This window comes from Manduca sexta, chromosome 1 (genome assembly GCF_014839805.1).
Source record: "Manduca sexta isolate Smith_Timp_Sample1 chromosome 1, JHU_Msex_v1.0, whole genome shotgun sequence".
NCBI classification, from domain to species: domain Eukaryota; kingdom Metazoa; phylum Arthropoda; class Insecta; order Lepidoptera; family Sphingidae; genus Manduca; species Manduca sexta.
This window is the reverse complement of record NC_051115.1, coordinates 5,026,886-5,043,247: the sequence shown is the minus strand read 5'-3', so window position 1 is coordinate 5,043,247 and position 16,362 is coordinate 5,026,886. Positions and strand designations below refer to the sequence as shown.

The following is a 16,362-nucleotide window of genomic DNA, read 5'->3' as shown; positions in this document are numbered from 1 at the left end:
TTGATTGAGTTAATATTTAATACAATGTAAGTAGTACAATTAAATTATTGTGGTATTTAGTTACTATAGTTAACAGTGACAATATTGTATTCGGTATAAAGTACCTGTTTTGTACAAATAATGATAAAATAAAATTTTAATCGTATAAGTTCTACTTTTTTCCCCAAAAAAGATTTTATACGTTCCTGACACGGAATTCAAGGTAAACAAAAACTTCTACCCTGGTATTCCACCACCTGCCAAACAGCGCGCGGCGTGCGGGGGCAACGGTGTTTTTTGCAAGTATTTCCTCGAACCGTAAATATATTCAGTTATCGACGTCCCGTTCTACACCTATTTGCGCCGGGATATTTCATTAAACCGCATCAAAAACCTATAAAAACTCTAATCCAGTGCATTAGAATGTGAAAAAGTGTTACCAAAGACTGTTTATCATTCACGTAAGTTGTTGACACCGACAAATATAAACCTTGCATGTGTGTATAAACGTTTTGTTAGTGTGCGTACGTCAAATTTCTTGGAATTGGCTCGTCGGGCCACGGCAGGGTCTCGTTCGATAAATTACAGGTGTATAAGTGTATTCGAATATCGAAGCTCTCGGGGTGAAATGAAATCTGTTCCGTAAATTATTATAAATAGTGTTACAAACTCCTTAGTTATTACGACGCAATAGTTGAGGTAAATAATTTTATTACTTTAGCTGTATAAACTTTTTTCCTTCGCCTAAGCAACATTTTTTTAGTTTCCAAGAATTTGTTTTCATCTTATAATCTAATTTTGGATGTTTTAGACGAGTTTGCTATATTTTTAGTGATTCATGCGGCTTTTTGTTGCCTGGTGATAAGGGGGGAGGAGGGAAGTTTAACAAAAAGTGGTTTTATTGTCAACTTTACGACTATGTAATGTCTCATGGTAACTTTTATACTACAAAATTCTTTAAAATCTTAGGTATTGTGGGATATTGTTACTTGCAACTACTTAAAGTATTTCTTAACAAATAGTAGGAGATCTAAGATAGGTATATTAAAGCTCCAAAATTCCCAAAAAGACTGGTTAATTTGGTTAATCTTATTACCTTGAATGCTACAGATTCTTTTATACTTGGTTTTGTTACTGAAGTCTCCGGTTCGAATCCTAGGTCAGACAAAGTTAGGTTTTTCTGTTAATCATCAGTTTGGAGTCTGGAAATGTGCCTGGTAATGCCAATAGTCTTATACCCTAATATAAGAGATCTACCATTGGTGAAATGTGTTACACTTATGTCTACCCTATAAAGGAAAAGCAGATATTAAACAGTATAGTTATAGACCGGCCATCAGATAAATTTGTGTTCCAAAATTATTACCAATTAGTAGTAAGTTGTCTTATTTGAAACTAGCGACCCGCCCCGGCTTCGCACGGGTGCAATATTTCTCCACTATTTAATGGATGTTATTATACATATAAACCTTCCTCTTGAATCACTCTATCTATTAAAAAAAACTGCATCAAAATCCGTTGCGTAGTTTTAAAGATTTAAGCACACATAGGGACAGAGAAAGCGACTTTGTTTTATACTATGTAGTGATGTCCGTGACAAGGTGTTACAGCGTCCTTAGATATTAATACGAAAATATTTACAGAAAATATGCTCCTATACGCATTAAAACATGTAGAACACAATACGGAAGAATCATGAAATAGTAAATTTGTGCTCCAAAGTTATTACCAATTAGTAAATACTTGTCTTATTTGAAATGTTCGTGTGACAAGATGTCAGCGTCCTTAGATATTATTACAAAACATTTACAGAAAATATGCTAATATTCACATTAAAACATGCAGAACATGATATGGAAGAAACATGAAATAGTTAACATTGGTGTTTTGCTATTACACTGTAGATTGAGTAACCATCACATGAGCACAAAATTTTTGTATGACAATCTTCCCAATGTCCACTCTATATTATCTTAAAACTCTTTAAATGTGTGATATTTATGTATAATTTGCTATTTATAGTAATTAGCAAACCCTTTAAACCCATATATATTTACAGTTTTGGCCTCATGACTTCACTGAATACTTTCCTGTGATTAAAAGTACCCTATATAATTTAAGCTGATTTAAAATTTATTACCTACATTTTCACAAACTTTCACAATTATTAAATAATAATAATTGTGTAACTGTGACTGTATATAAAGTTGAAATAAATATTTATTTATTTCAACTTAATATACAGTATATGTATACAGGCGGACTTAATGCCTGAGGCATTTTCTAAGTGAAGTAGGCTTATGTTGAATTAAGACTATTTTTGGGATCCTATCGCATTTTTATTATCATAATTTTCATTGGATGTTTCTAAGTCTGCAGCCTTAATGCTACAGGATGGATTAAGGTGATGGTCATGCCAAAAGTCAGTTACAATATCTACATACATTTAACATTTTTTTTTAATATCCAAAAAAATTTTTTTTTAATTTATCTTTTGCGTAACCATAAGAAATCATTAAGAAGGATTATGGTTTATGTTTGCAAGTAATTAAACTAAAATAGGGCAGTAACGGAAAGACAGCCAAGTTTATAATTACTGATATGGAATGTAAGTTAAATAAAATTTCTCCCTGTATTACAAACCTAGGTTTACCCAGGTTTAGGGCTGCCGACGCGGCAAAACCCCGGACATTTGTGCGAAATATGGCCTTTTCCTTGGACAACTGTGAAAAAAAATATTTTTTACAATAAAAATAAATTATTAAAACAAATAAATCATTTATAAATGTGGGTTATTATGAATGAATTTTTAACTAAGATTATTTAAATTTATCGCTTATCCTTAAAAAAAAAAAAGGATTTCCCCTGACAACAGAAGTGTCCGGATTACATCTGAACAGATTTTTAAAAAAAAAAACTCGAGGAATTCCGGACGGAGCAGCCATACCTAGGTTCACTGATCGCACTCTTAATAAAATAATGACCCATTCCAAAATTGCCAATTTGTGGGAATCCTAAAACAACCAATTCCTGTATGCGACCTTTTATTTATTTTTTTCATGCTATAGGTTTTATTTTTTACATATCTATAAGCTCAATATTATAGTAACTTCAAAAAAGGTAGCAAACAAAAATTAGTTTTCCCACGACTGCCACAAATTAACAATTTTGAAATAGGTAATTATTTTATTAATTGGCGCTATGTTAATAAATGCATTTTCTTGTCTGATAAGCAGCAGTAAGAACGATAAGTTAATCTACCCATGTAATACAGCAGAACCACCTTGGCTGACTCACTGCCTCTTGATTACCAAGGCAGAAATAGTAGCAGGAAAATATGTAATTTCTAGAAATCAATAATTTATTAACATATGTCAAACCCTACTGCATTTTTGTAATACATATTTAATGCATTTCGAGTATTCCTTGTGTATAGCCTCGGTGGAGTCATTGTGTTATTGTTGAGGTCTTGCGTTATATCCTCAGTCAGGTAAAGTGATATTGTAGGCCTCTCAAGTACTTATTATATGTCAAAATCCTACTGCATTTTAGTAATACATATTTAATGCATTTCGAGTATGATTCCTGTATACCTGGTTCTTACCTTTGTGGATACTGAATACTCAACAATTGCCTTTCAAATTAGTTCCTAAGGAGGATTTCTGTTGGTGGTAGGATATTTTATATCCGCCCGGATAGCGACCGTACCCAAGGTTTTAAAACCCGCCATAGTGGCCACGTAAGCGTCGCGTTCAGGGACCAGCTTGTGTATATACTGAACCAGCCGGCATAATAGGGGACCGGCCTATGCTTGATTTTGTACATTATTCTATATGTAATGGTTAGTAATACGAAAAAGAAGCACTCCTGCGAAAACTGCATAAAAATTGGTTAAACAATGAGCGATTAATTCATATTTAAAATATTGTAACGTGCAGAAGTGGGCGTGATGTGGGGATATCGCTTCATCTCTTTCTTTCGCACGCGTCGTAATTCCCGATGACGTCACATGTGGGTATTTCGTCTCTTTTCTGTTTCTTGTTAATTACCCCTTCCACCGAAATTCAATGACTTATAACTTGTTGATTTTTTACCGGATTTTAATAATTCCTTCTATGTTATAATTTATATTATGTAAATATTTGATAATAGTAAAGAACAAAAATGAGTCCGGTACCCTATTGTGTCGAATGCTAAGGAGTAATCAGCTCTTGTCAGTCACACCATCTACCATCAGGTGCAGCAGGGTCACTTTGCACTTTGCAGTGCACATATAAAAAAAGGGGAAGGTTTATCCATTTGTGGTGCCCACTTTAGATTATCACCTAAGCTAACGAACCAACAAATGTACTAAAATTATTTTCATTTCATCCATGAAGACGTGCCCCACCGTTTGAGCGGGGGTGTTGCGTGGGTAAGGAGACTGATCCAAGCTTTATCCACGACGCTATCTGTCGAAGTGTGCGTGTGTATTCACACTGTAAGCGGTTTTTTTTGGTATCAGACTCTGCTGTCAACAGTCAACACCGAGCGAATCGCGCGAATGAGATACTAAAATCCCCCGGTTTATCGACTGCAGGGCCCTGGAGAAATAGAAGGGGATAGTTGGGAAGAAAGTGGGGGGGGGGGGTCAAGGATAAAGAAACCTCTTAGGATGAGAGGAAGAAGGCCAGGAAATGTTCTCAAGCCCGTATAGGCTTTAATGAGAATTAGTAATGTGGTTTACACATTGAACTGTGTGCCTAGGGCCGCGACAAATGTCTCCTCCGTGCAGGCGTGCATTCGGTGTGGAGACAGAGCGCACACGAATTGACTCGGGAGGAGTCCCAGAGGGGTTAGGCAGAGAAATATAGCAACCAAGGGCGTTACTATAGTAGTGCACGGCAGTAAAGTCAGGGCCCCTGAGGTCACAGGCCGCTTAGATCACGACCGCTGTCTATTATTTATGATCACGTGAGAGGTAGTGGAGTTACAGTGGCGGGTGTGAGGGCGCACAAGAATTGCTTCGTGGAGACTATAAGCAAGGGAAAGTAGTGGGACGCGTCTTCGTGAATGAAATTATTTAAATATATCAGAAATTTGGCTTATGTGTGTACTACAAACTTGGTTAACCACACTTTAACCTTTTGTAATCCAGTCAAGGTTGTGTATGTAAATCTTATTCGTTGCCTTATCTGGCTCCCAACCCAGTAACTACACAGCCTATACAAGATTTTTTTTTGTATACCATTTTGTATACCATAAAACCGACACTCCCAAATTGCATTTTGGTGTAAAAGGTTACATAAAAATACAAAAATAATGAATGCTCACGCGGAATTGATAGGTCAAGCACACCGCCCGTACGGAGCGAGCGGGGCGTGTGCGGGGCCGCGGGGTGTGGTTGAGTATGCTTGTAACGGTCGGCTGTAGTAGTAGGTATCAGGGAACGATCAGCATGCGACGAATTTTATTACAAAATGTATTGACGAAATTTTAACATGTTTTTGGGAGAATTGTAACATATTAGCTGACCCGACAGACGTTGTCCCGTCTTAACTATGAATTTGCAACGCGCATTCTGTCAATCGCTGACAGTTATTTCAAACAATTGACAGTTATATAAAATTAATATTTTCGTTAAGTTTTCTTAAATTTTCTAATTTACCGCGCAATTTTTTGAATTTTTTCTTTCATAAGAATCTTGTCCTGACAATAACAAACACAACAAAATAAAATAGTGAAATCGGTCCAGCCGTTCTCGCGTGATGGCGTGACCAAGGGAAATAGGGATTCATTTTTATATATATAGATGTTAAAAAAATGTGCAATGGATTGTGCTGATTCTCGACATAAGTGTACACAAAAATGATGTATACTCCTGCTACGAATGATAAATACATGGATGAACCCATTGCTTTTGATAATAGTTATCACAATGGTGCCTAAAGTTAATCTTATCTGTTTGTGCAATTCTGAGTAAATTATTAATGTTTTCTTGGAAATCGTTTTTTGTTTGTGAGTTCTTTTTATTGGTTTGAATGACGAGACGAGCTATATATCATCACGCTATACCCAATAGGAGCGGAGCAGTAATGGCTAATCTCAATTATTTTTATTATTACTATTGGTCATAATAATAATAATTATTATTATTACTATTGGTCATTTTGGCGTAGGGGCGTGACGACCCCCACCGCCCACTAGTGGTGCTCACTACCACTAGTGCAAGTAGTCCACCGACTAATGGCGGTAAAACCATTCCAACACGGCGGAAGGAAGTGACAAGACACAAGACGGGCAGCAGCGTCTTGTGATGAGACTTCCGCCACTGCGATCGCCAACCCGCCTGCCAAGCGTGGCGATTACGGCAAAAACCCCCTATGGTAAGGCCACATAAAAACCGGCCCCTAGTCCCCGGCGGCCCCGCTATTCCTGGCTACGGTAGCGGTCATGGTAACGGCGGGGCAAGGGGTGCTAAGAATCCCCGGCAGAGACCAGGCTACCACAACCGACGAAAACTGGCCCTGGCAACATATAACACGCGCACACTGCGGACCGACGAGAAGTTAGTCGAACTGGAGGAAGAAGTGAGCAGGTTACGGTGGGACGTTATAGGATTATCTGAAGTCCGAAGGCAGGGGGGAGGACTCGATAATCCTCAAGTCAGGTAACCTGTTCTATTTCCGGGAGGGCGACCAGCAGTCCCAAGGTGGTGTCGGGTTTATCATTCACAAGTCCCTCGTAAACAACGTCGTGAAGATCGAGAGTGTGTCGGCAAGGGTGGCGTACCTGATACTCAGAATCACCAAACGGTATTCGCTGAAGGTTATTCAGGTCTACGCCCCGACCTCGGCACACTCCGATAATGAGGTGGAGGCTATGTACGAGGATATATCTCGGGCTATACATAGCTCCCAGACCTACTTCACCGTTGTTATGGGGGACTTCAACGCGAAACTGGGCACACGTAGCGGCAACGAGCTGAAAATGGGGAAATTTGGGTATGGGCAACGGAACGCGCGGGGTCAGCTGCTGGCCGACTACATGGAGAGGGAGGGACTCTTTATGATGAACTCCTTCTTCAAAAGCGTAGTCAGCGCAAGTGGACCTGGCTGAGTCCCAAGGGTGCTACCAGAAATGAGATTGACTTCATCATGTCGACCAAACGGCGTATATTCAATGATGTCTCTGTGATCAATGCGGTGAAAACCGGGAGTGATCACCGAATGGTAAGAGGCACATTGAATCTTAACGTATCGCTTGAGAGGTCTCGACTGATGAAGTCCATGCTCCGACCAGCATCTTCCCATATCAAAAACCCCGAGAGCTTTCAGCTCGAACTCCGGAACCGCTTCGAGTGCTTAGGTGAGTGCGTAGATGTGGATGAGTATAGCAACAGGCTCGTGAAAACTGTCCAGACGACTGGGTCTAAGTTCTTTAAGACCCAGCGTCCAAAAAGAACTCAAAAGATCTCAGATCCCACCCTACAGCTCATGGTAGAAAGACGCAAGATGGTCCTGCAGTCTTCTGGTGACGTGACAGTCTGCCGGAGGCTCAATCGACAGATCTGTAAGTCCCTGAAACGTGATATACGCCAATTCAACACTAAATGTGTTGAAGAGGCTATTGAGCGGAACAGGGGCTCTAAGGTGTTCGCCAGGGATCTGTCCATTGGGCAAAGCCTGCTGACCAAACTGAAGACCGAGGACGGCAGGATTATATCTTCCCGACCGGAGCTCATGGGTGAGGTAGAGAAGTTCTACGGACAGTTATACACGTCAACACGACGACCTGTTTGCAGTGCGGCCACAGATCCAAGAGCCCCACTAATCCGACACTATACCGAAGACATCCCGGACATCGACCTGTGCGAGATTAGTATGGCTCTCGGGCAGCTGAAAAACAACAAGGCTCCGGGTGATGACGGAATAACAGCAGAGCTTCTAAAAGCGGGCGGACAGCCAATATTAGAGGCTCTCCAAAAACTATTCAATTCCGTCATTCACGAGGGTACCACGCCCCAGGCATGGCACAGGAGCGTGGTGGTGCTCTTCTTTAAAAAGGGCGATAAAACCCTTTTAAAGAATTACAGACCCATCTCGCTCCTGAGTCACGTCTACAAGCTGTTCTCGAGAGTCATCACGAATCGTCTTGCTTGCTAACAGTCTCGATGACTTCCAGCCTCACGAACAAGCCGGATTCCGAAAAGGCTATAGTACCATAGACCATATACACACGCTGCGGCAGGTTATACAGAAGTCCGAGGAGTATAACCGGCCCCTCTGTCTAGCGTTTGTGGACTATGAGAAAGCCTTCGATTCGATCGAGACCTGGGCAGTGCTTCAGTCTCTCCAGAGGTGCCAAATTGACTATCGGTATATTGAAGTGTTGAAGTGCCTATACGAAAACGCCACCATGTCAGTCCGCCTCCAGGATCAGTACTCGAAACCTATCCAGCTACAGCGTGGCGTGAGACAGGGAGATGTAATATCTCCGAAACTGTTCACCGCTGCACTGGAAGACGTCTTCAAGCTTCTGGACTGGAGAGGACTCGGCATCAACATCAACGGCGAGTATTTGACTCACCTTCGATTTGCCGACGATATCGTAGTCATGGCTGAGACCCTAGAAGACCTTAGCGCAATGCTCGATGACCTCAATAGCGTTTCCCAACAAGTGGGTCTCAGAATGAACATGGATAAGACAAAAGTCATGTCTAACCACCATGTCAGACCCACCCCTGTCAAGATAGGAGACGCTACACTTGAAGTTGTCGACGAGTACGTCTACCTGGGACAAACAGTCCAATTAGGTAGGTCCAACTTCGAGAAAGAGGTCACTCGTCGAATCCAACTCGGCTGGGCAGCGTTCGGGAGGCTCCGACACATCTTCTCGTCCCGAATACCGCAGTGTCTCAAGACGAAAGTCTTTGACCAGTGTGTGTTGCCAGTGATGACATATGGAAGTGAGACGTGGTCGCTCACTATGGGCCTTGTCAGAAGGTTGAAAGTCACTCAGAGGGCAATGGAGAGGGCTATGCTCGGAGTTTCCTTGCGGGATCGAATCACAAACGAGGTGATCCGCAGGAAAACCAAAGTAACCGAAATAGCCCTTAGAGTTGCGAAACTCAAGTGGCAGTGGGCAGGGCACATAGCTCGTAGAACTGATGGCCGTTGGGGCAGAAAAGTTCTGGAGTGGCGACCACGAACCGGGAGACGCAGCGTAGGCAGGCCCCCCACGAGATGGACCGACGATCTGGTCAGGGTCGCCGGAGTCCGATGGATGAGGGCGGCCCAGAACCGGTCCCTGTGGCGCTCAATGGGGGAGGCCTATGTCCAGCAGTGGACGATTCAAGGGCTGAAATGATGATGATGGTCATAATAATAATAATTATTATTATTATGACCAATAGGAGCGGAGCAGTAAAATTTATTACTTTTGAGAGCTTCCGTTGCGTGTGCTTGCGTAAACGGTTAAAGTTATGCAACAATGATGTATGACGGGATTGTTCCTCTTTAAAAGTTCTACAAAAATATATTATAAAACAAAGTACCCCGCTGTATCTGTCTGCCTGAATGTCTCAAAAACTACCCAACGTATTAAGATGAAATTTGGTATGGAGACAGTTTGAGAACCTGGGAAGAACATAGGCTCCCGGGAAAATATATAGCGTGACTTTTATAACGGAAAACTTTAGCCCGAAAATCTTCATTACTATAGATGATCTTCATTACTATGATGAAACTACATTAATATAGATGTTTGTATTTGCTTGTATTGTGTTCATAACATTTTGAAGGTGGGGTAAAATTTGTTTTTCACATAGATCATAGGGGCAAAAATGTTGAAAAGGGTAGGAACTCTAAGGCCTTAGTTGTAAGCAATGTTATTAATATCACATTTTTCTTTACAGAAAAGAGTTTAAGAAAACATTTTTCAACACCAGTTTGAGTCAATTGGTAAGTAGAAATTGCTCAATAAATTATCCGACCAGGACAATAACTGATAAAATAATAAATTATCGTATACAAACGGAGTTAGTTTTTATCAGGAAATTACGAGTTGAAACGTGAAAGAAGATAGAACGTACAGTATTTTGTTTTTAGAAGAAACCTATGCAGTCACAATAAATTACATCACAAGGAGGTTGCGTTCATGTTTCTTTAATAACTAACCTAGCCAAGTAAGGGTCAAATATACTTCGGTAAGCAACGGTTGTGCATCTGGCATTGCGAAGTCCATGGATGGCGCATGCTCCTTAACATCAGGCAGATCCCTTGCTCGTATGTCTACAAAGGCAATAAAGGAAAAAAGCAGCCGGTCCTTCGGGTTCCAAATATTAAAACCCCGATAAAATCCGTTATATATTCAATAGGGAACCGGCCTATGTTTGATTTTGTTCATTATTCTATATGTAATGGTTAATAATACGAAAAAGAAGCACTCCGGCGAAAACTGCATAAAAATTGGTTAAAAAATGAGTGAGCAATTCATATTTCAAGTATTGTAACGTGCAGAAGTGGGCGCGTTGTAGGGATATCGCTTCATCTCTTTCTTTCGCACGTGTCGTAATTCCCGATGACATCAAATGTGGGTATGTCGTCTCTTTTCTGTTTCTTGTTAATTACCCCTTCTACCGACATTCAAAGAATTATAACTTGTTTATTTTTTACCGGATTTTAATAATTCCTTCTGTGTTATAATTTATATTATGTAAATATTTGATGATAGTATAGAACAAAAATGAGTCCGGTACCCTATTGCAATGTCTAACATTCGTGAAATCATTATAATAGACCTTCGCGCATTTTAATTAAGGTTCACTGTTGCAGGTACAAGATGTCGCTGTGGGCGAGAGCGCAGCAGCTTCCGCCGGATAGTTTGCAGAAGGTATGACATCTCTCTTTTCCTGGCTATTTATACAAGATTTTTTGTCTGCCATCAGTGCCGGATTTATATTTTTTATGAGTGTAGGCCACTTTTCCGCCGCCCCGTGTAGGTAGGTTTATGATGTATGTAGGTTTCTAAAATACTTAATAATTATCCATTGGTTTGTATTATGGAAGGCACCAAAGTTAAATAAACGAATGATTAATTAAATCGAGTGAGCGTCCTCTGAAATCTGCCGCCCCTAAGAGACTGCCGCCCATAAGCCGCGGCCTTTACGGCCTATTTACAAATCCAGGATTGTATACCATGAAGTCGAAACACCTAAGTTAGATTTTGGTATAAAATATTACTTAAAAATAATAATAACAATGAAAACTCACGTGGAATTGATAGATCAACCATACCGTCCGCGCCGCCGTACGTAGCGAGCGGGACGTGTGCGGGGTGCGGGGGGAAGGGTGTGCTTGTAACGGCCGGATGTAGTAGTAGGTATCAAGGAGCGAGGGGGGAGCAAAGCATCTAATAACGGAGCTGGCTAGGGTTGCCAACCGTATTATAATATGTAGTATTGTACTCGTAGTAGGTCTTTCATATGTGAGAGTCCGCCTGGGTATGTACCACCGCAATGTCTATTTCTGACAAGCAGTGTGTAGCCACTGTTGCGTTCCGGTGTGAAGGACATTGTAGCCAATGTAACTACTGGACATAATAAGACTTAACTCGGGATGGCGAGCGCAGTGGAATACCAAATACTTTGTAATTCAAGGTGTTGGTGTTACTACTGTTTATAGGTATCGCTTACCATCAGACGAACGGCAAGCTCGTCTCGTTATTCACAGCTATAAAAAAAATATATTTATATGTTTTAGTCTTCGTACTATATACTGTTTAAGAAATTTATAGTACGCAAAAACACTATATTTTCAACACCTCAACCCAATAAACAAATCCTTCATAAAAGAGGAACGCTCCTTATAATGAAATAAAGCAGTAACAAATACATATGTTTATTTTTTGCTTATTCCATTAAATACTATATTTTTATGAAGTGTATAATATTTTTTTATAACTTGTTTTTAAAAATACTATATTTCACCGAAGAATTGTTGGCAACCCTAGAAGTGGCCCACCGCCTCCTCGACATAACACCCTTGACTAAGGCTCGACCGAGATCTCGGTCTCGGTCTCGGTCTCGGCATTCTCGGCTCTAAATCCAGCCGAGAATTTTGTCTCGGTTCTCGGCTAAAAACCGCCGAGATTCTCGGCAATTGCCGAGAAACTTTGTTCGGAACAGAATGAGATTCAAATCAGCGCGCGGCCATATTCGTCGCTCGGTGTGAGTGAGTGAGTAGGCAGTCTGCGTTGTGATTGGTTGGAGTCCCAGTTGGTGAACTGCGGCCGCCTTCGCGCCGTTCGTTCACGGTTTATTTAGCCATTGTTGTTAAATAGAAATTAGTTAAAATATTGTAGTTAATAAAAGTAAGTAACAAACCCACATTAGGCCAGCTTGGTGAATGCCTAAACCCTCTCAGTAGTAAAGGAGAGATGTTCCCACCAGTGGGATCCAATATTTAATACATCGTATAAATTGTATAAATGTAAGTACTTTTTAACAAACTTCAAAAAAAGGAGGAGGTTATCAATTCAACGGGAATGTTTTTTTTTTCTTTTGTATGTTTGTTACCTCAGAACTCGCTCATTTATGAACCGATTTGGAATTTTTTTTTTATTCGAAAGAATTTCTCTCCAGATTGGTCCCATAATTTTTTAAAACTAACTGGTTTTAAAACTAAAAAAACTAGAGTAATTATGTCGTCCTAGAAAACGAAATCGCGAATTTTGCTTTCCTATGACTTTTTTAGTTATGTTTTTGCATTCAGTTTGGTTGAGTGTACTTCTCATATACTTATACATATAGCATAACATCTTTTCCGAGTGTCAGGGGTAGGCAAGGGCGTAACATTTCAGCGCGATAGTCTGTGTGTGAAACATATCAGTTGTGTTTTTGGGTTGGGTTTAGTTGACTCTACTTCTTACATGCATACATATATGTATTTAGCATCACACCTTTTCCCCATATTTAGGGGTAGGCAGAGATGTAACACCACAGGGCAATAGTTGTACTATGATCGAAATATATCAGTTGTGTTTTTGCGTTAGGTTTGCTTGAATCTACTTCTTACATACAATATATATAGCATCACACCTTTTCCCCTTTTCAGGAGTACTCAGAGGTGTAACTCCTCAGTGCAATAGTCGTATCGTGAGTGAAACACGCCATCGAGACGGTCTATTTTTACTAACACAAAAAATCAAAAAATAAAAATAATTTTAACAAAAAATTAAACCGCCTTTAAAAACCACTCAAAACCAAAAAATAATTTCACATAACAGGTATATATTGGATACCAATTTTGGAGTCGGTGCCTAATTAAAATTGCTAGTTAAGCTATATTTGTTGCATAGTATAATATATATATATAGTATAATAAATTTCCTATATACCTCACATACCTACCTGTTATGTGAAATTATTTTTTGGCTTTGAGTGGTTTTTGAAGGCGGTAAAATTTTTTGTTAAAATTATTTTTATAAGTATTGTTTTGCTGAGTTATTACTTGTACGATAAAAGGAGACACTCTTTGAAGGGTGAAAATACCGAAAAAGAAATTTTATACTATATTATGTTATTTGACTTTGATTGTTAAGCGGTTTTTTTTATAAAACAGTGCCTACTGTAGTATACAGTTAACAAATTTTTCATAGTTTATTTGATTTGTCTATTCTCGGTCTCGGCCGAGATTTTATTTCATTCTCGGTCTCGGTCTCGGTCTCGGCCGAGATTGAAAAACCCGTCTCGGTCGAGCCTTACCCTTGACCTTCGTCTGTCAACTCATTAAGAATAAAAGAGCTATGCTATGCTTCAACACGGCGGGGGAGTCAACTTGTATTGCGCGTTTTTTCTTGACACCCCTTCTACGGAAATTAAAAGGCTTTTAAATTGTTGATTTTTACCGGATTTTAACTAATCTATATGTTATATTTTATATATAGTTACCCCCTTATTCATAGACGTTATTTATCTAAGGACGGAGCAAAGCTTCGATAACAAGTCTGTTTCAGCTTTGTTTATCTGACAGCCAACTAGATTCAAGTTGTATCTCAATATTAGCCAATCACAACGGCCCTATGTCTACGCACTGCGAAGGCTGCCATGCCGTCAGTACTGAGAAACAGACTTGTTATCACAGCAAAGCTCCGTCCTTAGATAAATAACGTCTATGAATAAGGGGGTTAATCTGTATCTATACTATTATATAAAACTGAAGAGTTTGTTTGTTTGAACGCGCTAATCTCAGGAACTACTGGTTCGATTTGGAAAATTCTTTTAGTGTTTGATAGCCCATTTATCGAGAAAAGCTATAGGCTAACATCACGCTATGTCCAATAGGAGCGGAGCATCAATATTTGGTCAACATAAAGAACAAAAATTTGTCTAAAACCAATTGGGTTTATTTTTAGTTCTAAGATTCCGTGTTCTAATAGAATAATATCTAAATGTTTATATAACATTAGCTGAACCGAAAGACGTTCTGTCTTGACTATGTATATTGAATTCGAATTGGTACAATTTATAAAAAAAAATATTATTCAAAAACATAGTGTTTATTATTGTAATGCTCTATGATACACGTTTCTGTCAATCGCTGACAGTTATTTCAAACAACTGACAGTTATGTAAAATTAATGTTGTCGTTGAGTTTTCTAATGTTCCGCTAAACTTCCTTAACTTTTTCTTTCATAAGAACCTTCTCATAATATTTAACACAACAAAAAAGAATAAGCGATTTTTTTCCATCCATTTGCATAATGTGATTAATAGAAATAGATGTTATTTTTTATAAATCAATACATATGTAATAAGTACTAGATTTGGCGTTCCGAACATTTACTGTGTTCAACTGAATTGAACTGCAATCCATTCAAACTGATTTAGTATGGTCAATATTGACAGCTTGTGGTTGTGTACGGAGTGGCGCTCATGATATAAGAACTCGAGTCTTAAGTGTAAACCTGGATTTGAATAAAAAATATCAGTCAAATAAGTAAAATTATTTGCTCAAGTGAATAAATAGATTATAGTGACGTTTTGGTCGCCATTTTAGTTTAGATTTTTAACCGACTTCAAAAAAAGTAGGAGGTTATCAATTCGACGTGATTTTTTTTTCGTATATTTGTTACCTCAGAATTCGCTCATAATATTTTAATATTTCCTTAATAGCTTCCATTTGCTGTGCTGCGGCGGTGTGTTCATCTCCGGTGACGATCTGACTTGCTGACTTTGTACGCTGGCAGCACATTGTTTTCGTATATTTATTAATGTATTTATGTAGCTTAACTAGCAATTTTAATTAGGCACTGACTCCAAAATTGGTATCCAATATTTATATAATATAATAATATCAGCCCTGTATTATATACTTGCCCACTGCTGAGCACGGGCCTCCTCTACTACTGAGAGGGATTAGGCCTTAGTCCACCACGCTGGTCTAGTGCGGATTGGTAGACTTCACACACCTTCGAAATTCCTATAGAGAACTTCTCAGATGTGCAGGTTTCCTCACGATGTTTTCCTTCACCGTTAAAGCGAACGATAAATTCACAAAGAATACACACATGATTTTTAGAAAAGTCAGAGGTGTGTGCCCTTGGGATTTGAACCTGCGGACATTCGTCTTCGCAGTCCGTTCCACACCCAACTAGGCTATCGCCGCTTACATCCAATATAATCCAATATATACTTATGTGAAATTATTTTTTAGTTTTGGGTGGTTTGTGAAGGTGGTTTAATTCTTTGTTAAAATTATTTTTATGAATAAATAGTGTATATGGACGTTCGTGTCTAGAGTATACAATTATAAATATACATTGTATAACACCATATTGGTTCGGTATTTTAACGATCATACATCCATTGACTAATGAACTGCATCTCTGACCTATACAAAGAAATATAACAATGATTAAACTGCACTTTTTACAAGGGACGTTTTTGTTCTAGCTTAATGTTAACGAACCACCTGCTATACTAAATTAATTATAATTCATGCGAAAGGTTTTGTTACAGCTTATATGGTGCGGATTTGGTTTTTTACTGCAACTGAGCTAATATATACAGTATGTGAGGTTCAAGGACCTGTTGAATGTTTTTAGGGTTCCGTACTTCGAAAGTAAAGAACGGAACTCTTATAGGATCACTTTGTTGTCCGTCCGTCTGACAAGACCTTTTTTCTGAGGAACGCGTGGAGGTATTAAGCTGGAATTTATATCAAATACTCAGGTCTCCTGTCCCCTGGTCACCAATTTTGGTGTCTTGCAAATAGAGCGGTTTCCTATGTTTAATTTAGTTTATTATTTTACATTTAACAGAAAGAAATATGAAAAAGAAATTCTTCTGTGAAATCAGCATCAAAATTGGTTGAAAAATAAAGCAGTTATTCATATTTGAAA

At 39.0% G+C, this 16,362-nt stretch overlaps 1 protein-coding gene across 6 annotated transcripts in view; it reads left to right on the top strand.

Moving 5' to 3' along the window:
• Positions 1-221: 221 nt before the first annotated feature.
• LOC115451759 (signal transducer and activator of transcription 5B) overlaps positions 222-16,362 on the top strand; it is a 67,867-nt gene continuing 51,726 nt past the window's right edge. For 5 of the 6 annotated variants that reach the window (XM_037436417.1, XM_037436412.1, XM_037436419.1 and 2 more), the window contains exons 1-3: positions 222-440; positions 9,875-9,920; positions 10,794-10,851. In XM_037436417.1, the coding sequence (XP_037292314.1) occupies positions 10,801-10,851 (51 nt within the window). In that variant the 5' untranslated portion in view covers positions 222-440; positions 9,875-9,920; positions 10,794-10,800. Of the gene's footprint in view, positions 679-9,874; positions 9,921-10,793; positions 10,852-16,362 lie in introns of all 6 variants that reach the window. The other variant, XM_037436415.1, reaches the window with a different exon arrangement.